This window comes from Gobio gobio, assembly GCF_949357685.1.
Source record: "Gobio gobio genome assembly, chromosome: 7".
In the NCBI taxonomy this organism is placed as follows: Eukaryota; Metazoa; Chordata; class Actinopteri; order Cypriniformes; family Gobionidae; genus Gobio; species Gobio gobio.
In genome coordinates this window covers 27,648,848-27,675,732 of record NC_137103.1, presented here as the reverse complement: position 1 = coordinate 27,675,732, position 26,885 = coordinate 27,648,848, and the positions used below count along the sequence as shown (strand labels likewise).

The following is a 26,885-nucleotide window of genomic DNA, read 5'->3' as shown; positions in this document are numbered from 1 at the left end:
ACAGTGTAGGTGGTTTTTGCGACTTTGCCTTTATGATGTCTGTTTACTGGAATGTTGTAATTAAATTATAACTAATAAAAAAAATTATATTGTGAAATCAGGGCTCAACATTAACGCTTGTCCGGTACAAGTGGAGTTTTTGAAGGGACAAGTGAAAGAGAATTTAACTTGGCGACCGGACAAGTATCCTGATAAAAACACCAACAAAAAGAAAATAACTAGGGAATCACCCAAACGCAAGTATGATTCTGTATTAATTTAGTGTAAGTGGTGATTGATAGTGAATAATAATATAATATATAAATGTACTGACGGTTGCACGGTTGAGGCTAGCGCAGCCTCATAAAGAGAAATGGAAAAAAAAGTGAGCAAATCTCAAAGAAACTCTGTAACTCATACTGCGGTAAAAATTCTAAATTTTAAGTTTTTATATTTATAACATACAATATTGTTAAGCAACATCACACGACCAAGAGTGTTGAATACCATCATGACTGAAAATGTTATACTGATTTCATATGACAGCTCAATAAACAAGTAAATCATATTAAGTCACTTACATTTTAGACGCAATATTGACTGTTTTTGTTCTGTTTCAACAGCGAAAATAGTTCGAAGAGCACAGAAGAACCATAGCACATCTCACAGCAACACTCACAACTTAAAATAATTGTTTTTGATCATTAATTATTATTTTTGGTAATCGAGTAATCGTCCATTATTTTGACGAATAATTGTGTAATCAGATCTTTTTTGTGGTAATAAAAATGTAAATATTGATTTTGGGCTGTCACTAATGATTATTTTGGTAATGGAGTAATCGGGTGATTATTTTGACGATTAATCGGCAAATTTTTGTTGTGGTAATAAAAATAGACCTAGATGAACAATAGCCTTTAAAATGACTTAAACACATGTACTTGTGGTGATTGTATTTGTTACACTTTACAGCATGTAACAAGCACTTCTTTATGATAGACATGCTACAGCAACTGTAATTAATTGAACAAGAAAACATGGACATCAAAACATGCAAACTCAGAGTGAGGGTTTAACTTTTATTTTTAGATAGCGATGAACAACAATTTGCATATTTAGAAACATATCGGTGTATTCTCCTGTGTTGGATTTATAAGTGATTTACGTAACAAATCTGGTGAAATTGCGCACTTTGCGTTCCCAGATGAACGTTATAAGCAACTCAAACTCACAGAATATATGGAGAGATGGATTTGTTACCGGACGCTGCTGAGATGGGTGCAACACTTCGCTACGAAACGCAAAGCGTGTCATACTTTATATGCATTCCCAACGTAATTGGAAACCCAAACAAACAGCACATGCAGAGACAATTTTGTGTGGAGCTGCATTAACTGTGAATGGAGCTGCTGGAAAAAACACGTAACCTGCACACATATAAATAATTAAACCTTCTTGCATTACTCTAAAACAAGCAGCGCATACATTTATATAATTGAATCGCAGCCTTTGTGGTTTCACAATAGCATCATGCTATATTATGATTTTTAAATGGCTTTAATATATCATACAGCCTTTGAAAATGGTCTAATAATGCGTTTCATGGATTCTTGTTCATGGATTACGTCAGTTCCGGTATTTTGTAGGGTAATCGAAGGTGGTAAACTGCAATCGAGGATTTTGTTTTTTTAATTGAGTACTTGAATTTATATCAAGGAATCATGACAGCCATATTTGAATATATTTTTAAATGTAATCTGATGAAACTGTTGTGGAATTTTTTTCCAGGATTCTTTGATGAATAGAAAGTTCAAAAGAACAGCATTTAGTTAAAATAGAAATCTTTAGAAATGCTATGAACACTATAAATGTCTGTACGGTCTCTTTTAACTAATTGAATGCGTCCTTGTTGAATAAAAGTACTAACTAAAAATAAAATAAAAAACTGCCCCCAACCTTTGAGCAGTAGTGCTCAAATCAGTTGTTTCTCAAATCAAAACAACTGACACACAATTTGTGTTTTTCAACTGTAAGCAGCAGATCCATTAATGGGTACACATCCGCAACTTAAGCTTGCATAACGGCAGCCATTAGCTCAACCAGAGCATAGGAGAACATCAAAGCACACAGAGAAATAATGAATTGGAATCATGGTCTGTGGTCTCTGAACAGTGGGCTGCGGGTCTGGTAGCCATTACACCCCAGACTGTGAGATCCATGTGAAGGCTTTGTGAGCACCGGACGCTGGGCTTTTAATAGCTCTGCACCGTATGTCCGGCTCCAAACACATTGGTGCCTGACACTTCGAGCTCTAGTTTCCCCCCGCAGCGATGCTCATAACACACACACCGCAACAGCAGGACTCTGTTTACAGCTGCTATGTGCTTCTGCTACTTGCAATAATAGGTCCCATTGCCCTGAATATTATGCATTTTTTTGCATATATAAAGAAATTAGTACTTACGAAGGGTAGACTCTGCTCCCTTGCCATTTGCCTTCAGACAATATTTCACAGTGAAGCTAAGGGAAAAAATTAGAGTAGAATTGTGTTAATGCACATTATTTTCAGCATATTCTCAAAGCATAATAGTCAAGACATATAGCTTAAAAGGTATTACTAATGATGAATTTTCTATTTAAGGAAATATTTATACAGACCCTCAAACATTCTAACAGCATGTTTAAAAAAAAAAAATGTATTAGGTATTCAACTGTATTAGGGATTCAAAATATTTTTACCATAATTTCGCAGGTAATGTAATACGATTCAAAAAAGTGAATATTGCAATGATTTTAATGGACTTTAATTTGGCCATTGTGTTTACATCATTCATGAAACATTTTGAATGTAAATGCTACGATGGCTGATTGGTTGAAATTGTTTGATGAAAAAACATTGACCCACCAGGAAACTGTGGTGGTTGTTCCAGGCAGGGTGCAGCTTTTGTCTTCAGGGTTTAGGATCTGTGGGGTGATATCCAGCGTGGTGTTCACACTGATGACGGGGCGAGCCCTAAGAACACAAAACAAGCAAGTATCATCAGTCTGCCATTTTAGACAGGTTCCTTATAGCGTAAGATGGTAGACAATCAAAGAAAAATCATGAAAACATTGCAATTTAGTTTTAAATTTGTTTATTTTTACATGACTCCCTGGAAATTAAACTGCTATTTTTGTTGCTGCATTTAAATGGATAGTTCACGAAAAATGTTTAATTATGTCATTATTTACTCACCCTTATGTCATTCCAAACCCGCAAGACCTTCGTTCATCTTCGGAACACAGCTCTCAGGCCTCTCCATTGACAGCTATTTAATTAACACTTTCAAGGCTCAGAAAGGTAGTAAAAACATTGTTAAAATAGTCCATGTGACTCCTGTGCTTCAACCTTAATACTTTTTGTGCACAAAAACAAAAATAACGACTTTGTTTAACAATTTGTTCTAGCCTATGCCAGTCTGCTATGCTGTTTCCGTTCTAAATAGCCCACAACGCATGTGTGGGGTACAGGTCAGGCACAGGCACAGGCACAGGCCAGAATGAAATTGTTGAATAAAGTCATTATTTTTTTGTTTGTTTTCACTTCCTTAAATTAAGGTTGAACCAACGGAGTTACATGGACTATTTTATCAATTTTACTACCTTTCTGGACCTTGAATCTTGGGCCTTTATCTTGGACCTTGTTAATTAAATAGCTGTCTATTGAGGGGTCAGAGAGCTCTCAGATTTCATCAAAAATATCTTCATTTGTGTTCTGAAGACGAACAAAGGTTTTACGGGTTTGGAATGACATGAGGGTGAGTAATTAAATGACAGAATTTTCATTTTTGGGAGAACTAACCCTTTAAAGGGATACCCTGGTGTTAAGACTTGTATGGCTTAATATAACATACAGTAAATTATGTCTCTTACTGAAATATGTAGCAGAAAACCCATGAAAGATTTACGTTATTTAAAAAATCCATTATATATTTGGACAATGGGCGGCGCCATTTTGTTTGCGTTCTAGGTCGATGACGTAGAATGGTTGCACTCGGCAATCAACTGGCGCTACCCGTAGCTATTTTTACCACAACAGTTAAACAAAACCAATTAATTGCATTGTAATTGCATTTAAAACACACTCAAACACACGTGCACACAAACACACACACACACACCAACGGATCGGAGCGCGCACACACACATATCCACGCACTGTGCGCGCGCACACACATGCTCAATCAGCTGTCTTGCCTAATTTGTCACCTGGTTCCGATTCGGCAGGCCAACACTCTCCCTGGCTGAATCCAAAATCGACCCCTAAACCCTCATTCACTGTTCCCTACTTTAGTCCACTAATACAGTTCACTTGAAGGAGTGAATGAAAACGACTGTGTGAAGTCGGACAGCCGCTGTGTGTACATCGGCTGGACACTCATTATTGCAGTGCAATGTGGGAGAATGAGTGCACTCAAACATGTCCACTATGGTTTCGGACACCACCACATATGGCTGTCCCCTCAAATAGTGCCCTATTTAAGGGTATAGGGGGCGATTTCGGATTCGGCACATCAGCAGTCTGTCAGATGCGTGTGTGTGTGCTCGCTCTAAAATACTAAATACTAATGTTTGTGACATCAATACTGTGACGGATTCTGAATCACCCATTTTTAGAGCTTAGTATGCATGCATTAACGGTCTGGATGGACCGATGGAAAGGGAGTTTTAACATTGTAAGCGTCAGAGTATGACTCTGACTTTTGACTGCTGTTTATCATTATTCAGAACAGTGACCAGCTGACTGTACATAATGGCTTGGACAGGCTTATTATGTATATGTATATGGCTTATTATGTGTAGTAAAGTGTTAATCAATGCCTGGTGGTCTTCCATGTACATGATGGGAAATGTTCCACTGTGATTTTCTTTTAATTCAGGCCGTAATTGCCTTCACTACTTGCACATGAAGCAAATTAAATGCTGCTGAATTAAATGAGACCACCTGCAATAGCTTATCTGTCCTGGTCATAAAATTGTATCAAATGCACATGTGCTTTCGAAAGTGCAGAATAAGCATACTGTACCTGTACAGAACAGCTTTGTCAGCTCCAAACACCCCAACAATCAGGTCTACAAGAGGACAGAGAGTGTGAGAGAAAGAGAAAATCAAAAGAGAGGAAGTAGCTTTGAATTGAGGTGTTAGGTTCTAATCAGTCGTGAAACATATTGCAGAAGATGTTTGATTGTGTAAAACAGGACTGAGTGTTGAAATCTAACCAGGGTATCCATTCTGATCAACATCTGTGCCTCCGTGCATGGCGTAACCAAAGCTAGAAGGCATGGAAGCAGACGCCCATGTTCCTTCTAGAACTTGAGAAGCCACAGGATTCGGCCCTGTGGGACGCCCGTTATGGATATACACCAAGCCACGGTGGAATGGCCCACCATATGGGGCAGCAATAGCCACATCTGAGAAAATACAGAGGGATTAAATATAAAACTGTTCTGGTTATTGAGTAACTGCCACGGGCAGTTTTTTTTTTTTTTTTTTTAATGCTGGTACAGCCATTGCTCAAAAAGCTTATGAGTCATGATTACTGCACACTGAGGGAAGGAAGACAGTGACAACAACTTATGACCATGACCACAAATGACTATATGTACTGTCTCTGTCTGTCTATGTTGCAAGTGTGGGTTTATAACAGTTCAGCACACAAATACAAAGAATAAATTGAGAAGAATCAAAAAAGTACCATTATAGCCGTCCATGTTGAGGTCTCCCACACTGCAGATTGAGCTTCCATACCGAGCATAGATCTCAGAGCCCGTGAGTTTGATAACACTGTTGAAGGTGAAGCCACCTTTTCCTAGGTAGACATAGACCTGACCCACCTCCCTCAGTTTCCCATCTGAGCCACGGTCCATGAACAGAGGAGCCCCCACCAACAAATCCATCTTCCTGCAGGGGGAAATAAAAGGTTTATCCTATTGGAAAAAATCCCAGCTAGTCAACCAGCGTAATGACCATCATGTTGAAAATTATTGCTAAATTTGTCAGAGAAATGATCGTAATAAACGCACAGTGCTAAAACAAATAAGCTGAGTTGATTAAAACAAACCTTTTTGCTCACTATAAAACAGGGCCTCTCTCAACAAGTTCAGGCACAGAGCAACTTATCAGAAAAATGTAGGAAACTTTATCCTCACTGTTGCACAATGTTCAGATTTTAGTCCATTTAAAAAAAAAAATAATATTGCCAGAGAATGAAAAAAACACTCAAAACATTGCTGTGCATATATTTAGGGTAGGTTTACTTGGCAGAGAGTCATAAAAGTGATTGTGTAGATCAGGGGTGCCCAATCCTGTTCCTTGAGATCTACCTTCCTGCAAAGCTTATCTCCAACCCTGATCAAACACAACTGACCCAGCCAACTAAGATCTTCAGGAGCACTTGATAATTACAGACAAGCATTGGATCAGGGTTGGATCTGAATTTTGCAGGTAGGTAGATCTCCAGGAACAGGATTGGCCAACCCTGGTGTAGACCACTGATCTATATAAATGACTGGATTGCTTATTGAGTTCTAAACTGCCATCAGACGGCGAAGCCACCGGAAGTGTTCGAGCGGTGTATCTCTATATATATCAGTGGTGTAGACTAATATAATTCAAAGCAGTGGTTCTCAACTGGTTTATAAAAAACGGGGTCACAAAATTAAAACATTAAAAAGTCCAAAACATAGATGAACACACACAAAACTCTTTAAATAAACCTCTCTACTTCATGAACAAGATTTACTGACATGCCCCCTTTCATTCAGTCATATTCATATTCATATTCACACATGATGTCACAAATTTCTGTTTTATAAAAATATATTGCAGAAATAGTAAGAGTATTTGATTATGTTGATTTTCTTTGGAGGCAGGAACAAAGCCACCAAAACAGTCATGTGCTTCATCAGAAAGACACTTGAAGAAATTATATGAGTGCTGAAAAGTGAACAAGAACGGTGTTCACTTGTAAGATTCATTCAAAAGCACATATTCTCTTATGAACAACTAGCAGAGCAGTCCCAAGCAGTTCCTAATAGAGATGCTGGCCTAACAGACACCACTACAAACAGACACACACTAAGAATATATTTACATATATGAAACTGTAAATTAAGTTGATAATGGTAATTGGAGAAGCATCTAGTACATAGAGCTCATGCTGCTCTAATTGACTTAATGCTGATATCAAGACTTGTTTACATTTAAATGAGCCTCAACATTGTCAGTCCAGCAGCTCCAGTTAATATTTGAAATCATCACAACTGTTTCTGAAGTTTTGACGTCACATACCCCGCGAAGCAACAATGGCAGCCCCTACGGATGCAGTGTTTATGAAACAAATATACAAATAACGTAGAATAAAAGGTATAACAGCTTTTCTTGCCGTCTGCGCCGTTTTTCTCCTCCGTTTCCCTCAAATAAGCAAGGAGTAAGCACCTTTGGCGATAGAAATGATTGTAAATGAGCATGAGCCCCGTACGGTCCGCCATGCTTTGTTTACATCTAACTACCACACAATTCCTTGCGCTCAGGCAATTTGGCGTGACTTTGCCTGGAACACTACAAAGTCGTGAGTCGTGGTTCGAAGTTGTAATCTACGGGCTCAAAAATCTGCCTGGAACGCAGCATAAATACTGTACATAGTTCTAGAGTAAGTTTATATTTTTATGAATATGTTTATTTTGTAGAGCAAGTTTAGTTTTATGAGTAAGTTTTATTTTGTAGTGCAAGTTATTTGCACATTGTTGTGAGGTTGTTTGGATGTTTCTGATGATTGTCGATGCGTTGATATGCGGTTCATAGATTGTTCTGGTCTCTGGTGCTTTACTGCATGGTTGTTGGGATGTTTTGGATGGTTTCCTTTGCTTGACATGTGTTTAAGGTTTTCTGCGTGGTTGTTAAAGCGTGTTGTTATGCAGTTGCCGGACTCTTCTGATTGTTTTTCCGTGCATTGTTTTTCCGCTATGGGTCATCAGGACATTTTGAGCGGTTGGTTGATAAGCGGTTGTTTTTAAGCAGTTAGGTTAGGGTAGGTTAGGGTCTCTCACACGGTTTGCAGCTTGATGTGCTGTGAGGGCTTGTGTGCATCAGTGATGCTGAGAGCTACGCCACTGGTACTTCACAACTACTGGTAGGGTCACCGATAGTGGACAGGTCTCAGCTGAGATGCCAGACGAAGACAAACCACCTGATTCTGGACAAGAGCAGATTGACCCGATGATTCTGGCAGAGGATCAGTCTTGCAACAACATCAGAACAACATCCTCCAAGTAAGAACGACTCAAATAAGGTAAGAATGATGTAACACCGAATAAGGTAACACAGAATGGATTAAGCATTTTATTCTTGATCTTATATTGTATTATATTGTAAACTAAATTAAATAAAAATGTACATGTTAAAATAAATTTAAATAAAATAAATGCATTTTTTCAGAGTTAATCTAGGTTAATCGCAAATTACTGAAATATGACATTTCTTTTCCTGTCAAAATGCATTTAGTTTCTTAAAAGGTTGGTTCACCCAAAAATGAAAATTCTGTCATTAATTACTTACCCTCATGTTGTAAGACCTCCGTTCATCTTCGGAACACAAATGAAGATATTTTAGTTGAAATCCGATTGCTCAGAAAGGCCTACATTGGCACAATGCACTTTACACTCTCAAGACCCATAAAAGGTACTAAAGACGTCGTTACAAAGTCCATCTCACTACAGTGGTTCTACAATAACTTTATGAAGCGACGAGAATAGTTTTTGTGAGAAAAAAAAAGCTAAATAATGACTTATATAGTGATGACAGATTTCAAAACACAGCATCATGAAGCGTCGAAGCGTTATGAATCAGTAAGTCGAGTCAGCGGTTTGGATCGCCAAAGTCACGAGATTTCAGCAATTTGGCGGTTTGACACGCGATTCGAATCATGATTCATAACGCTTCGAAGCTTCATGATGCAGTGTTTTGAAATCGGTCATCACTATACATGTCGTTATTTAGTTTTTTTTTGCGCACAAAAACTAATTCTCGTCAATTCATAAAGTTATTGTAGAACCACTGTAGTGAGATGGACTTTGTAACGACGTCTTTAGTACCTTTTATGGGTCTTGAGAGTGTACCGTGCATTGTGCCAATGGAGGCCTTTCTGAGCCCTCGGATTTCAACTAAAATATCTTCATTTGTGTTCTGAAGATGAACGGAGGTCTTACGGGTGTCGAACGACATGATGGTAAGTAATTAATGACAGAATTTTCATTATCATTTTTGGGTGAACTAACCCTTTAATGAACCCTTTCGTTCAGTTAGAGAATAAACACTACAAGTAAAAACTGAACGTGTCTTTTCACTAAAGTATGAGTGAGCCGAACGAAAGTCATGTCACAGACGCAGCAGTGTCAGATTTCATTCATCACGAAGAGCTGAGCTGAGGTAACGTTAAGCGCCAGTCTGGCATGTTTTCTGATCGCATATGGAAGCTAAACTATCACAGGAATTCATTGAAAAGTTGAAACACTCACTTTGCTCTGCATCGATCCGTTATGAATGTCTGTGCGGCCATCTGTGTCTTACATTCTGTGCCTGAGCTCTCTCCCCTATGGGCGGGTTGATAACATGCGGAACAGCTCCATCTATTGGCTGTAGTCTTTAGCCTCTTGCCAAAAATCCTCCGATGACGCAAAATGACGATATTTGCGTCATAGAAGGATTTTTTCCAGAAATAAAATGCATAATTCTCTCGTCTCAGGGGGATATGAGGGGGGAAAGTAGCATAATTTGAATATACTACCGGGTTTCTACTGATACAATGCCTAGTGCTAAATCACTGAAGTTACCCTTTAAGGAAAGGAAACTAAATAGGAAGAAAATGTAAATTTTTCAAACAAAGTTTTACCAAACTAAATTAAAAACTAAAACGTACAGAAAAACTCAAGCTATAAAACACTGAGGAAAAAAACAACAATCACAGTGTAAAAACTATCTAAACAAAATCAAAAGCTCAAAACAATAACCCTATGTTTTGGGTTTCCAGAGCACTGTGGTTGATTGAAGTGAAACAATTATAAAAATACACATTTTATTCAAATTGTTCTTTTTCTGAGTTTGATTTACAAGACAAAGGGCAAGATATTATTCTCTTTAACCTTAAAGGGACAGTAATAGGATAGTGTGTTTTGGTCTAATATTTTATTAGACCCCACAGACTTTCATTGTATGGCATGGTTGAAACATATCTTTTTTTTGCTCCACAAAAGAAAGTAAGTCATATAAGTTTGGAACAACATGAGGATGAGTAAATGAGGACATTTCTAATTTCTGAATGAACTGTCCCTTTAATGTCTGTGATCTTGATTTCGCTAAGGCCAGGTTAAGAGTGCTTTTGACTCACAAAAACTGAATTCAGCCGTCAGTTTTTCACTTAATATCGACCTGCAACACATTTTCGAGGCCATGACCTGCCAGTTGAGAAACACTGATTTAAAGTATCCATTAGTCCATAAATGGACTTTGTTGAAAGAAACTTGTTTATGCGTGTAGAAATCATCAACCTCCCTTCAGTGAGGAAAACATTTAACAGCAAAGTGTAGAGCATCACTTACCTGTCATTATTGATGTCAACAGCTGCTACAGAATAACCAAAGTAAGCAGCCATCTAAAGTGAACAGAAAAAGAAGAAATGATTATTATTTATTATTATTATGGCTGGTTTTGGTGGTGCCGCCTACATAATATAGATTCATTTTTTGAGCTTGGACTCAATCATGTATTGATTCTATCTTAACTGTTGATGTATCACAACTGCAGCAATCACAAAAAAACTAAAACCCGGGCCTGTTGACGCAACACCTCATCCTCTTTTCATCCCTCACTCTTGAGTGCTGGCGACACTGCTGTCAATAGCTTGCAGATGTGGGAGTGGATTTAGGACATGAACTCTCCGCTCGTAAACAATGTTGAACTTAACTCTGACCACAAGATTGGGCATGTCATGTGACCTGCAGGCTGCTCACAGGCAAGACTGCTCGTATAAGAGGTGTACATTTTTTGTAACACTCACTTGTGTGCCTGTGAAATTATACATAGACTCCATGTTCCTCCCATTGAAAATGTTGACCTAACAAGACAAAACCAGGCAAAGAGCTGTTTCAAGCAGGGTTGCATCACTTTTATGGGGTTTTTTTTCTGACCAAAAATAGTATTAAACTCACATAACCGAGAGCCTTCTCCCCTCTAGGAACTCCTGTGACATAATCTAGAGAGCCAGGAAGAATTACAAATGAGTTGGACAAAACAATGCTTTCATTCAGCAGTGAAGCTTCTTGATCCATTTACATAGAAAAATCTGACTTAAGATATTCCCATAATGCACTACTTCAGTTTGCAATGCTATGGGGCTGGTATTTAGAGGTCAGACCAGCTCAATCAAGACACTGACAACTCATGGTTGTGGGTTGCCTAAAATTGCACAACCATTTAAAAGTTTGCAGTCAATTCGATTTTTTTAATATTTTGAAACATTTCTTATGCTCACAAAAGGCTCAAATTTGATAATAAAATAAAATAAAATACAGTAATATTGTGAAATATTATTACAATTTAAAATAATCGTTTTCTATTTGAATACATTTTAAATTGTAAACTATTACTGAATTTTCATCATCATTAGTCTTCAGTGTCACATCATCCTTTAGAGATTATTCTGATTTGCTCCTCAAGAAACATTTCTTATTATCAATGTTGAAAACAGCTGTGCTGCTTAATATTTTGTGAAAACCACAATAGATGTTTTCAGGATTCTTTGATGAATAAAGTTCACAGCATTTATTTGAAACACAAATCTTTTGTAACATTATAAACCTCTTTACTGTTACTTTTGATCAATTAAATGTGTCCTTGCTACATAAAAGTATTTTGGATCTCAAACTTTTGAACGATAATGTAATGTTAAATCATATCGAAATGTCTTACCTTCTTCACCATCTTCATTAAAATCACCAACAGCCACAGAGTAACCTAAGACAGAATCAAATGACATAAATATCTGCACTGCATTTCTGCTGGTTTATTGTACACTAAAAGCACCCAAACATTCATTACATGTGCAACCCATTATATTGAGTACTCCTGATTTACAGGTAACGGTGCAAAAATAAACAACCACAAAAAAATAATTACAACTTCGAAACATCAAAACAAAAGACGCAAAAAGGCTTACCCAAATAACTGTCATCATACTGAGCCCCGGCTGACTTGGTTGATAACTGGTTACCGTAAGGAGTAAAAAACTCCTTATTGTATCTGTTGATGACCTCAGTGATGTCATCTGAGATCAGCTGACCTGGAAAAAGAAGAAAAGAAAAACAGTTAGGAGAACACGAATAGCTTTTACACAAATAGAGATGTTTTTATTTTTTTTATCCCAAATACATTGGAAATGTGGTGTGCAAGTAATAGATGTCTTTAACATCTATTTTGCAAATTTATCTTTAACTACATGTGATAAGAAAAACAGAAAGAAGCAGTGCCAATATATGCATACATGTAAACATTAATTGTAAAAACATTCAACAAATTATTTTTATGGTCACTAATCTTTACAGACATTGGCTGGGTTGCACCAACAAGGATTAAATTAAGATCAGTTTAGAGCTAATCTAGGATTTGTTGATCTAGGCTTTATTTTAAACCGAGTTGTGTTGCACCACTTAATTTTAAACCCAGATTAACAAATCGCGGATTAGAACCAGCGACTAAAACCTCCATTTACGATTAGTTTTCGCCGCCATGATGGATTCGCCATTGACAGCAACAATACTAATATTCAATTTCCTTCTTTATTGACCACCAGAAGCTCTCTCTCTGACATAAGTATACAGCTCTTGCCGATAAAGTAGCCTAAATAAACTTGTAATGAAAACATTGCGACAGCGCATGCAGATTTCATAAGCCTGGAAATATATTTATAGTATCAATTAATGTAGTATATTGTGGCAGCATAACTTAAGACAAACAACTGTCATGATTGGTGGAGTGACTATCTCCACTCTTGACAGCTCCGCCTTGTCCGTTTGATCGCCTAATATTTAATATCTAAGATTAATCCTTGTTGGTGTGACCCACCCATTGAGTGTTATGGAATAATTCACTGAAAGTCATGATGCAACTTTCAGGGTGCGGTCACACTTGTAGTTGAGTTCGCTTGGTTCTTTTAGTCTGAACCAAAACAAGAATACATTTAGTCTTGGTTTGCTAAGCATTCACACTATAATTTAAGAACACAGTAACTAATGAAAAAAAAAAATCAAGTACTTTGCGGCTTTTTTGTTTTTTTTACTGAACATCCAAAACAAGGCTGTGTACTAGGCTAAATGCACTCGTTATATGTGCATATGTACATATGATGGAATTTAAACCAGCTGAGAACTTGTGAAGAGAATATAAAAAGTCTAAACGCTGCAAGGAGACAGTGTTTCTAAAGCCTGTACCGAACTCTAATGGGCAACGTAGCCCCTATAACGAGAAAAAAAAGATATGCTTGACCATTCAGTCCTTTTTAGGGTCGCATTTGGTGACATTACATCCTGTTTTTGGTTTGTTTAGATGTCTTTGGGACGTCCGTGTTGCATTCAAATTCCTGTCAAACCGCACCATTGTTTGGAAGCGGACCGAGACCCACCTTTTCAGCGGTCTCGCTCCGTTTGTTTGGTGCGCACCAGGGTTCGAATGGCAATGTTCACACTCGAATGAACCGCACTAAGAGAGCAATCACACCAGAGTTCGTTTTAATCTAACCAAAACTGCCAAGTGTGAACACACCCTCAGTAGTGCAATAGGAGCTCAGTTTGTTCAAAATAATGTAGCTATTTTTTAGCAACTAGAATTGTTTTAACAAGACCAGATTTAACAAAATAGCATATCAATAAAGAAAATTGTGTCAGACTATATTGCTAACACCACTGTGCGAGCTGATGCAAAAAAGTGTGACGCAAACACAATGTCCTTAAATGGCCTCTAGTTTAATTCATTTCAGTGAATCACTTCCTTCAATCCATTCATTTAAATGTACTGAAAAACATTTATGATTTTTTTCATTATTAATAAATAAATAATTTAATAAATAAAATAATTTGAGAAGTCCCCCACGTTACTTTTTCATAGCTAAATAATTAGCTTAATACTACTTTTTAAATATCCACTTTCCATAAGATATTTAGTTAAAAAGTTATGTAGAATTTTTTTTTTTACCTAACCATTTTTTAGAGTTTACAGTACAATAGCTTTTCTAACACGGCATCATAAAATGTATTTAATTAATCTCACTGTTATATAAAACGAATGTCATAATAAAGTAATTCATTAACAAATGTAAACAGACCAAAATAAAGATTTACTTCAAGCCTAACCAAGGTTAGCTTAAGCCTCTATCAATCACACCATCACATTCACATTTCTGAAAGCATTTTACTCTCAGCAGGGAGTATAATTATCATACCAGCACAAAAGAGAGACACTCAGCAGAAAAACTAAACATATAAAAAAAAAAACAACAACACCTATTAGAAAGCTTTTTAAAATGAACTTTTAAAACGATCACCGCAGGTCATGGAATTCATGAAAGATGTGTTTTAATGTCTTTTCTGGGCACGGTTCCTAACATGACCCCACCCTATGAGGTCATAACAGAGCTGCAACTCAGTAAACAACCATTTCAACATCACACAGCGCAACACAAAACATTTCAATGCAACCACAAACTCATTTTCACTGCAGGAGACAGCATATGATTCTGCATTATTTATTGACTTCAGAACAGCTCCCTCTCTTCTGAGAAGCATTTCTCTCAAAGGCGGGGACCGGACACAATTGTAAATTTAAACAAGTATTGCCGAGGTAGCGCAAACATTCACTAGCCTGTTTTGTGTCAATCCGAACTTGACCTTGGAAGCAAGACACAGCAGACATTCTCTCAGTCACAAAAACTCCTGACAGAGCACATTGTTGTTCCCCCGTTCAGTTTCAAATTCACAGAAGGATAATAAAATAAAACGAAGTTTACCTTGCCAATAAAAGCTTCCTGGTCCTCCAATAACAACACGGTTCTTCTGAAAAAGACATAAAAACATGTATTGGTACATTCAGCAATAACATAAATATACACAGCAAGCTAAAATCAGCATATACAAAATAAAAAGACATAACTATCCAAAACAAATTGTGTTATTAATGTTGTCAAGAAAAAGCACCAGCCCACTTCTCAAATAAAACATTTCAGAAAATTAAATGTGATAGGTCCAAAATGCTAAAATATCAGATATAGTGGGGTTGATATTAATTGTTTGTATATTTTGTAGCAAAAGTAGTATAACTTTTAATGCCATGTCTGCAGCTAAGCTTTCATGGCAAGAGATACATAAATACAATACAAATAAAAACCAAACAAAAAAACTGAAAAATACAGCAGTTTAAAATTGTTGTACATTTACATATGATAAAAATTATAAAACTAATCTTACTAAAGTCCTCAAGTGAGCCTACTAAATAAAAACTTCTGTATTTATGATGTAATGAAAGTCAGACATCAAGTGCCTTTATATTTCTGGGGCTATATTTTATATATTAAAAAATAAATATACAAGGGAGCAGATTTCTGTGGAGAAAAAAATACCTTCACAAAGTCAGCACTGAAACCTGCTTGACAAAATCCTTGTCCCTCAGGTGAGTTTGAGCCTGATGAAAGAAAATATAAAATATAATAATATCAAAGTCATTCATGTATTCGCAACAAGCTGAAATTATTTTGAGGAAGTCTCAACGTGAAGGAAAGGTGAGATAGAGGAAGGCAAACTTCAGTCAGAGGAACTGTCATAACCATATGACAACTGGCACATCGACTAGGAAAAAACTAACTCAGACATGTCTTAAAACCATTTGTGTGTGAGAGATGATGCACAACACAAGTATGATATCCCATAAATCTGTCAAGACATTTCTGAGGGAGACTATATGACCCAATAAGCTTAAACAGCCTGAGGTGAGGTAAAGTGCTGTGATCATGTACATACTAGAGCGGCAGGGCGAATATTCCACAATGTTATTGCCTTTCTTCAGGTAACACGTCCCGACAGGCTCTCTTTCTGAGAATCCATACGTGCTCCACTGGTAGAGAGGAGCACATGCCTGAAAAGAGAGAAAAATGTGCTGATCAGTACATGAGTAGCAATCATGCTCTTCTAAATCATATGCTGAGGAATATCTGCTGACATATATTACAGCACGACTTATTTTAAACGTATTTATTTTTAGTGCCATATCAGCACTGAAAGTCAAGATTCTTACAGCTTCTTACAATATAGTATAATAAAGAATATTTGTTTTAATTAAGGATTTTCTTTAATATAGAGTCTATAATATATGACAGGGCTTTACAAAAAGGACATTCCGGGGTCAATATAAACAGAGTTCCTACACATTTTCAATTTCCAAACCACTCAGTAGACTTTCAGACCATATTTAACATAAATGGTTAATACAGCATTTTATTTGGTATATAGTACAATCATCTGTAAACATTTTCCCTTTTTCACTGGTTTTCTCGATTTGATAACATGCGATTACATGATGAGAACCTGCATATATATTCACTGACACATTGATTTGATACTGTAGTCGTGGTTTGATGTTGCACAGTCACCAAACAGCAAAGAATAGCCTGAATTAATTGATCGTTTGATCCTGTATCTGTTGCTGGTTTGAGTGGCACACGCACATTGGTTTAGTGAAGTTCAAAAGAGATTTGTATCACAAAAATGTGTGCCTTGAATTCATTCATTCGTGTTCGACAATCACTAAACATTTGATTTCATCACTCTGCTCGTATGATACATTTATTTTTAGAAATTATTTTATATTTTAGAAAACTGAATAGGGGAAATAGTCTGGTAACAAATATTTTTTCATACGTTCCAGACCTGGAAATTACTCACATAAAAAATTCCATACTTTTTCAAATTGCATAGGAACCCTGTGTAAAAGATCAGTTGATGGAACATCACTTGTGTGATATTTTGCAGCTAATATAAATATGACAGACGAGTTTGTGTTACAATTGTGCAAATGACTTGCGATTCCTCTTGATTCCTGATTGATTCTCCTGAGATTTTGGAAGCATAAGTAAAAGTAGATTAAAATTTAAAACAATTCAACTAATAAATAAATAGCATTAGAATCACTGTTTATAAATGTACAGCTATCATAAAGTTACATAAAAGCTGCATAGTTTCAAACTATTACAAAGCAAATAAATAAATAAATGTGTGTGTATATATGTATATATATATATTATATATATATATATATATATATATATATATACATATATACACACATACATACATACATACATACATACATACATACATACATATTAGTGCTGTTAAATCGATTAAAAATAAAAGTTTGTTTTTACAAAAGATTTGTGTGATACAGTACTTAAATGTATTAGACCACCTCCCATTGTAAGGTTTGTGCCACAGCTGCCCTAAACTAACAGGGTTGGTGATTACCAAAATGTTTTTTTTTATGTTTCTATAATTAATCCACCAGTATGTGTAAGCTCTTTAGTCACAGTTGGCCAAGTCAAAGTCCGGACTTGAAACCTATTGAGAAAATTTGTCTTTGGGAACAATTAGAAACTCTTTGGGAGTCAATAACAACAGAGACTGTGGAAAAGTACTTGCGTAAAAACAATGCAAGCTGTTATTAAGGACAAAGGACGCAAAATATTCAGTTTTTTTGGTCATTATGTGTGAATAATAACCAAATAATAACAGTTGTTTAAGTTTGTTATTAGCTTTAAACAAGTTTTTTTTACAGACTCCTAAAATATTTGTGTTTTCTCTTTACTATGACAGGGGGTCTAATACATTTGTTAAGCATATATACATATATTTATAAAATATACACAGATATATACATATACATATATATATTAGGGCTGTCACCGTTAACTAGTTAACGCAAAACGCATGCAATTAATTTAAATTAATGCAAATAAATTAAAGTATTATGTGAAGCTGCGCCATTAACGTAATTTTCATCAAGCAGTTAGATGATGTTAGAAGTCGGGATTTTATCACACTGAGCATCTACAAGCACCTGTAATCCTGGTAGGAGGAAATTTCCATTCTAACTCTTTAACCCGATTCTGCTTCTCTGTTTGTGACCAGGCCATTTTAAGCCGTAAAACTCTGGGAAAGTTTTCAGTGATCCAGTAATCGAAATCATTCAAACAGTCCAAAACAGCGCTAATGTAAAGAAGGCCAGGCTGATTACATCAGAAATATCAGAGGGAATAGAGACTCGCATTGCGTTTTTAGTGAATTATTCATTCAAATGTTTGCTTTGCTTTAAAGGGGTCATGAATTGAGAAATCAACTTTTCATTCACAAAAGTTCATCTTGATATAAGAATATCCTGTAAGCTTTGGCGCTGAAAACTTCCTTGTTAATCAAAGAAAAGCTTTTATTGACACCAGGCCCAGCAAACGCTCGATCTCAAAATGTGCCAGGCTGTGACGTCATCGTGTGGTGAAACACCGCCTCTGCAAAAGATCAACGCCTACTTCACCACTGCCTGTTTAGCCCCGCCCACCGATTCACACATGTAACATAGGCCTAGTATTAAACCAGATCGAGCTACCAAGCAATAAACATGCCATTGAGGATTACAAAATATTGTGCAGTGCCTGGGCTCGACAGTAATGCAACATGTAAGTAACTGTGTTCATTCTAATGCCTGATCTGAAATGTAATGATTCATGTAGTCAGACGTTCTTTGTCTGTGTGTCAGTAAATCAAACCAGTGACTAAAAGTCAACTTGCGTTGTTTCTCTTAGTATGATGAAAATAATCTGTTATTTAACAGTGATTAAATTCTATAAAGAAAGCGATCAAAGAAAGCTCCCTTTGCAATCATTGGAGCAGCGCCTCAATCAAACTGCAAGAGTTTATCAGTGACTCCCGTTTTATTCAACGAATATCTATTCTTAACTATATTACGTTTGCACTGTTAGGGAAGATGAAAGCATTCGTTAGTGTACAAAATCTGAGTTGCAATGATGAGATCAAGCTTTCATGCGCTCAACATGTCTGTGATCGGCTACAATGTTCATCACTGCAACCTTATTATGCCACGACCTTATTATAATGCCATAGATCTAAATGTAATTCAACACTTTTCCCGATTAGTTAACCATGAGAGCTGTAATAGTAAAAACGAGCTAAAAGAGAGAGTAATACTATTTCAAATGGAAAGACGTCAGCCAATCACAGCAATGGGCGCTTACACTGAAGTCTCACGGCAGACACGCCCCTTAAAACAGAGCATTCAGAGCAGAGGGCTAAAATCAGGGTAGGAAAAATGCCTTTTATTTATAAATTATGACAATTTTTGATGTAAACAACATTATAAGTGCACCCCAGGAAACATCATAAAACAATAAAACGCAGTTCATGACCCTTTTAAAACACGAGCTCTGCCGTATTCTGCGATTGGTTTCAGAAGAGCGCAATTTTGGTGTCGTACAGTAAGCGCGTGAGAGTCAGTTATATTGATGCACAATGAACAAACCATGTATGTGCGCGCTCTAGATCACTGATCGCACGCTGCATTCATGTACAGACACAGTACCTTTGCGTTGTTTCCACACACACTCAGGAAGGATAATGTTTGATTTGTCATGTGTACGTTGTTGTGATTAGTAATCGTAGGTTTATGCAGTCTTAGTCTTTAAGCGTTTGATTTAGGAGTTTGACGTCTCCGTGTGATCCTGTTCAGTATCGGAGCTTGACTCGTCTAAAATGAAAATCTTGTTGTTGTTACTTAATAAACACATAATATACACTGTGAATTCTGTAACGTTTTTTCTGTAATGTTTTTTTTTTTCATGGATGCTTAGGTGTGTATAAATTCATTATATAATAGAATTATATGTACTCCTTATATTTGGTTATTTGGAGTCTCCAATGAAGCTTGCAGAAAATACAGTTTTCTGATTGTTTACTTTGTTGGATATAGCAAATGATGACAAAATGAATGCGTTTAATGAGATATATGCTTATGCATAATTTTACGATAAGTGTGTGATTAATCACACAACAAGAGTGTGATTATCGCTATTAAAAATTAATTGACAGCCCTAATATATACACATACACACACATATATATATATATTTTTTTTTTTCAGTCTTTTTTCAAAACAAATTTCTACACGTGCACCCTGACTCACTCACCAGAATATGGTCCCCAGAGGAACGCACAGTGGCCCCAAACCATTGATTTGACTTAAACTCCATTTGCTGTCCATTGGAATGTTTCCTGTCATCTGTGATGGGAACGTCAGAGGAAGGGGGAATGGGAAAGGAAGAGATAAGAAGGAAAGTTAGTCAGTTAATTAGATTCATCGGACTGTCATCGTGTCCTTTGTAGTGAACTACACTGCTCTTCCAATCACTACAATCTCATCTACTGGCGTGTTCCTCTAATTCCAGCTGATTTCAAAAGGTCTGATATGACAGAAGCATCCGAGTTCATAGATCAAAAAGTTGAGCTGATACGCAACGCCACACTCTCTCAGCCTCTTCATTACCAAACCATCTGAAGTTCAATCCAAGGTCATGAACACCGACAGCTGAATCTATTCATGACATAATCAAATTAGCAAAACGACTTCATAAACAGACATGCAAGGCATGGATAATTTGTAGAACATGGTGAATAAAAGGTGTTTTTAGAGCTTCAGCAGAAAGGTCAGTGATTTGTTAATTATAAAAATGTTCTGACATCATTCTAATCATGAAATCATTCTCTAGTTCCAATATTCGCCCTAGTAGAAATCAAAATGAATGAAAAGATTTCAAATGTGATTTGTAAACATTTCCAAAAATAGTTGTGCTTGAAAGTTTTCCTAGGTCTGCATGATCCCACACACACACACACACACACACAAAAGATATTCCTTCCCTGTGGCCTTGGTTCATCTCAGCCACAGTCTCAGCCTCAGGAAGCCCCAGCTGTTCATCAGTCTGTGCTACTGATCTGGGAATTTCCCAGTGATTCTCATGGTCAACACAGTCATACAGCTGGTCAACAACACCCAGGCTTTACTAGAATTAAGCACTTAATTATTGCCAAACAGCACAAAAGGGGAGTTGACGGTACAGAGGCCCAGTGGAAACACAGTTGTGTAACCATGCTGTGACAGTTCAGCATACAGGGAGTGCAGAATTATTAGGCACGTTGATTTTCTGATCATATTTTTTTTCCAGGCACATTTGACCAATTCCAAACCACAGTAATCCTAATAACTACTATTGATTTAGTATTTAATAATGTATAAGTGATATATAATTGTTCATGAAGGCTGGAAATGAAAATCACCTTATATTCAGGTGTGCAGAATTATTAGGCATGTTTTCTTTTACAGATAAATTGAGCCAAAAAAGAGATTTAACTCAGACTGAAAAGTCAAAAAGTATTAAATGCCCATGAGAAGGATGCAATACTAATGCAATACTAGACATTGCAGTTAAGGCATGACCATTGGACAGTGAAATGCTCGTTGGGTCAGCAGGGTCAGACAAAAACAGGTGGTGAAGAAAAGACACCTGTTAACTGCAAAAGAATTAAGAATTAAGGTGAAGAATTAAGGGTGAAACCATCAGGAACCCTTTAGTCTCCAGCGCCACCATTTTCCAAAGCTGCAACCTACCTGGAGTCTCCAGAAGTGCAAGGTGTCAGGATCTCAGAGACTTCAGTTAGGTAAAGAATCCTAAAAAATGACCCCCACTAGATAAGAATCATAAGCTGAAGTGTTGTAAAATACATGAAGAAGGTTTTTTTATAGGCTTTATGGACAGATGGGTTGAGAGTGACTCTTGAAGGACCAGCACCACATCCTCTAGTACCACTGTTTGAAGAATTCATCTTCCAGAATCTGGCAGTACGTTTTGGGAGTTCATTTTTAGTCCATCTCTGCAAAACGGACTTCAGGATGGACTAAAATGAACTAAAATTAGGATTACTGTGGTTTGGAATTGGTCAAATGTGCCTGGAAAAAAAATATGATCAGAAAATCAACGTGCCTTATAATTCTGCACTCCCTGTAAATGTTGTAACATACGCAGTGTTTTCCATCTCACACTTCTGACATTTCTCTCTAATCTAGATTTTACCTGCTCCTCAAACAGTCAGCCGGTCAGCCAGCACAGAGAACACTCTTGTACAGGCACGTCATTCACAGTAAAAACATGTCAGGACACGGTTATGCTTAGGCAGCTATTTAACAGAAGAATGTTTAAGATTCTTTCGTGCAGTAGTGATTGTTAAGTAACAAATATAAACACTACACTAACTGCAGTGCACAAAGAGAGCAAATGAAAACAACTAAAAATCTCGAAGGACTAGGAAAATATGGTGGCCTCAAAAAGTATTCAGACAAACTTATAAGTATCCAGGAATATGGCCATGATGTGTCTACATGGTTGTTTAAGAAATGAAAAACTACACACTCCATCAATTAGGGTTAGAAGAACTGTTGCCAAACATACATGCTAGAACATAACATAAAAATCACAGCAATAATAATCCAACCATTGACTCTTAAGCATTTTCCGATTTAAATCCAAACAGCAACTTTTTTCAAGGCAGTGTATATTTATATATATATACATTTTATATATATATATATATATATATATATATATATATATATATATATATATATATATATATATATATATATATATATATATATATATATATATATATATATATATAATCTATCTCTCTATCTCTCTATCTATCTATCTATCTATCTATCTATATATCTATATATATATATATATATATATATATATATATATATTTGTAAAGCATTTTTACAACAAAAAAAGAGGTAATTTATCATTATATTCTTCCCCCAAATCCATTTTGTTTGGTATTTAAATTAATAAATAAATATAGTGCAATTGTCATTAATAATGGTTTCCAAATTCCATTTGGTTTGGTATTTAAAACAAATAAATAAAATACATACATTATTATTTTTTCATAAAATATCACTAAACATTATACTCCAAACTTGCTTACTATGGAAGCTCGTTTCCGCCAAGGAATAAAACTATTTGGAAGATAATTGCAACTTTTTCATCTCAGAATTCTGAGATATATACTCACAGTTACGAGTTATAAAATCCAATTCTAAGGGTTTATATCTCACAATTCTGACTTTACAACTCACAATTATGTGTTAATTGTGAGGAAAAAAAGTCAGAATTGCGTGATATAAACTGAGAAAAAAAAAAACATTATATATATATATATTTATAACACGCGAGTGCAAGTCATGCAATTGTGAGAAAAAGTCAGAATTGCGAGATAAAAAGCCGCAATTACTTTTTAAAATGTTTTATTCAATGTTAGAAAAAAGCTCCCATATGTTACTCTGCCCATAGATGCACAGCATTAATTAAAGCTATTCAATACATGGCTATTTTCCTAAGAACTTCTTTAAGGGTGAAAAGAACACAGAGAGGAGTATTTCAGTTGTTGGTGAGAACTCTAAACACACTGAGATAATCCAACTGAAGACCTTTTTGTTTGTCTGGTAGCTCCTCTTGTACCAATCTAATTGGCTGGCAGGGTAAATCAGGCAAGACTCTATAACCGCCACTGAATGCCAATGAGATCTGGCACAAGAAACCATGCCTATATTCAAGTATATATAAGGCTGAACAAAGCCCTATTAGTGTGAAGATTGTTTGTGTACATTTGCAATTTAGTTAGTAGGCCAGCACACAAATTTCATGAATGGTAAAGAAACTCCATTGTCTGTTGTAGGACACTGCCAAGCATGTGAATTCAAAAAACGTTGTAAAAACAAATCGCACAATCCTAGAAGAGCCTTGAAACGACTCCAGACTCCCTCTTCTGATATTTTTCCTCCATCTATTGAAAATATTTAGAGCAAAGCTGATATATAACCCAATAAATCATTAAAGAGCCACGGGCTACTCAGAAGGTCCTATAATAACGCTGACAAACCCAAGCTCTTCCACTAGCACGCAATGTGAATCAATACACAGAAAAAGCTTTAAATAACAGCATGGTGGAGCAAAGAATACACTATGATGGCTGAAAACACAGTGCTGAGTCTTACCAGTGCTGTCAAACTCGATCTGTGTGCATGAGCCGCTTTTCTGCCAAGGACAGCTGAAGACAGCACCCCTCTCAGTGACTACAGAGGGGGTTTGATCAGATGTGTTTGCCCTGGGTGCACCAACCAGTATGTTTAATCTGGAATCGGAGGGTAAAATGAGTATTAATGATTACAATAAACACAATTTTAAAAATGATATATAATTTATTACTATTCTTACACAGTCATGCTCAAAAGTTTCAAACATGCTGCTCCGGAAGGAAACACGATTCATTATGAGCCGAACAGGATGAATGTCCAAATTTTTCTTATTTGGTTTAAATATATTTTTTCTTCATTTAGCACTACCCTTCAGAAGCCCCATAAGATAATTACGTTTCCCCGGAAGACAAATTAAGTACAATATAGCTTGTTCTTCAGAAAGTTTTCACCCCTGGCTCTTAATGCATCGTGCTTCCTTCTGGAGCATCTGTGAATGTTAGAATTGTTTTTTTTTATTTAGTTGTGTTTGAGTCCCTCAGTTGTCCTCGGTGTGAAAAGGTGGAACTTAAAATCATACAGTCACTGCTGGAAAGGGCTCAAATATGCAAAAGATGCTGGAAAACATTGGGCAGGACAAACTGCTCAGGACAAACAAGGGACTCAAGAACAACCATCACCAAAACAAAACAAAACAAAACAAAAGTCATGGATCATCCAGGTAACTACACACAGTATTAAGATCATGGGTAGACTATGCAAACGTTTGAACAGGTCATTTTTACACATTTTTGTCTTGAGGACTACATGTAAACATCTTTTAAGTAAAATATCTTATTCAGGACAGTACAAAATAAAATAAATAATAATAATAATAATAACATGCATTTAGTATGATCCCTCTTATTTAGTAGATTCTGCAAGGGGTGTGAAAAACTTTTGAGCACGACTGTACATGTACATGCAGAGAGAGAGAGAGAGAGAGAGAGAGAGAGAGAGAGAGAGAGAGAGAGAGAGAGAGAGAGAGAGAGAGAGAGAGAGAGAGAGAGAGAGAGAGAGAGAGAGAGAGAGAGAGAGAGAGAGAGAGAGAGAGAGAGAGAGAGAGAGAGAGAGAGAGACTACACATACACACATTCTAGTCCATCAATAAACAATAGAATTTATAACGTGTTAATACATTTATATAACAAAGTAGGTGCCTGATATCCAAACAAGTTTGTCTGTAGATCTCCAGCTCACAAAGTTTACACACAACTTCATCTACTCACTGTTTGTTATCAGGATTGAAGAAAGCCACAGAAAATCCAAAGTAACTTCCTGGAGGTCCAGAGAAAACTGAAGGTTTACTAATGTCCAGATTGAAGGAAAGTGCCCGTTTGCAGTAAAAAAGAGCCAATAGAGCCCAAAGCCAACAGCGGATTTGATGTTTGCCCATGTTTTGAGTCTCTGTAGAGTATGAGAGTAGATGGAGATCGCGCTGTTTGTGGGTGGGTGGACGTCTTGATCACATATGATCGCCACTGACTCCGCTCTCCATAATAACACAATCACCGCAACACTCACACTAACAATTCACGGAAACGTCCATTACATTATCCCAGGAGGGCCGCTGCAATAAAGCTCGTCCGTCTCCAGCCTGTCCAGTAAAATGGAAGCAGAAGTCTAAAGTAGGACACAGGGACACTGATGTAGTCCAGCTCGGATGGAGCCGCGGGATGTCCCACTGAACAGGAAGTGAAAATAATCCAACCTACTGAAACGTCACGGTGACGTCACGAAAAACTTCCGCGCAGATTTCATCAGCGGGCATCGTCTGCATGACTTAAATGGGCATGAACTGATAACCATTATAGAAATGCTATAAAATCGTTCCAGGCAAGAGTAATTCGTTGTTTTTATAAAGTATTCACCTTATGTAGAACTAGTTAAACAGCGCCAACGTGTGTTAAGAACGGCACGAATTTATAATATTTTATTTGTATTCAATTCAGTCAACAATAAAACGACCTAGTGCTGTCAAATGATTAATCGCATCCAAAATAAAAGTTTGTGTTTACATAATATATGTGTGTGTGCGGTTTATATTTATTAGGTATATATAAATACACATTCATGCATGTATATATTTAAGAAAAATGTGTTATATTTATATTAGTGCTGGGCAATCGATTAATCGTGATTAACCCTTTGATGCACAAGCTATATGCAAACCCCTTCTAATGCACAAAATGGGTCTAAAAAGACCCGTATTCATTTCCTGTTATTTAATGCATGGCTGGACTTTTTTTTTTTTTTTTTTTTTCTTTTAAATCAATTTATTTAAGAATTTAATATTCCATGATCTATAAATTCCATGATCCATAAATGTTCAAAATATCTTGTTTTCAATTATTTTAATTTTTCCTAGGTTTTGTGTTACACATAAAGTTTACATATATGGGTCAAAAATTACCCATCTATGCAAGCATGATAGAACAAAAGAATAAAGACAACATTTTGTTAAATGAATCATTTTAGCAGTTATTTAGACCAACACATTTAACACTTGAAATATTTTATTTGCCACTTTGTCTCATAGCATTCACATATCACTGAAAACCGATAACACTGAAATTGAACTGTGGTGTTATGTAACTGTATTGAATTGAATTGTGGTGAATGTGCTCAAATTAAA

The 26,885-nt window shown here is 36.3% G+C and overlaps 1 protein-coding gene across 1 annotated transcript in view; it reads right to left on the bottom strand.

The window, feature by feature from the left end:
- Nucleotides 1-25,963, bottom strand: part of itgav (integrin, alpha V) — a 39,104-nt gene extending 13,141 nt beyond the window's left edge. The window contains exons 1-16 of the mRNA XM_079821630.1: nucleotides 25,480-25,963; nucleotides 24,233-24,369; nucleotides 20,307-20,398; nucleotides 16,078-16,192; nucleotides 15,681-15,742; nucleotides 15,072-15,117; nucleotides 12,231-12,353; nucleotides 11,984-12,028; nucleotides 11,224-11,267; nucleotides 11,073-11,129; nucleotides 10,615-10,667; nucleotides 5,715-5,920; nucleotides 5,239-5,430; nucleotides 5,046-5,091; nucleotides 2,885-2,992; nucleotides 2,444-2,499 (exon numbers count right to left, since the gene is read on the bottom strand). Of these exons, the coding sequence (XP_079677756.1) occupies nucleotides 2,444-2,499; nucleotides 2,885-2,992; nucleotides 5,046-5,091; nucleotides 5,239-5,430; nucleotides 5,715-5,920; nucleotides 10,615-10,667; nucleotides 11,073-11,129; nucleotides 11,224-11,267; nucleotides 11,984-12,028; nucleotides 12,231-12,353; nucleotides 15,072-15,117; nucleotides 15,681-15,742; nucleotides 16,078-16,192; nucleotides 20,307-20,398; nucleotides 24,233-24,369; nucleotides 25,480-25,646 (1,549 nt within the window). The 5' untranslated portion in view covers nucleotides 25,647-25,963. The remainder of the gene's footprint in view (nucleotides 1-2,443; nucleotides 2,500-2,884; nucleotides 2,993-5,045; nucleotides 5,092-5,238; nucleotides 5,431-5,714; nucleotides 5,921-10,614; nucleotides 10,668-11,072; nucleotides 11,130-11,223; nucleotides 11,268-11,983; nucleotides 12,029-12,230; nucleotides 12,354-15,071; nucleotides 15,118-15,680; nucleotides 15,743-16,077; nucleotides 16,193-20,306; nucleotides 20,399-24,232; nucleotides 24,370-25,479) is intronic.
- Between the last annotated feature and the right edge of the window lie 922 nt (nucleotides 25,964-26,885).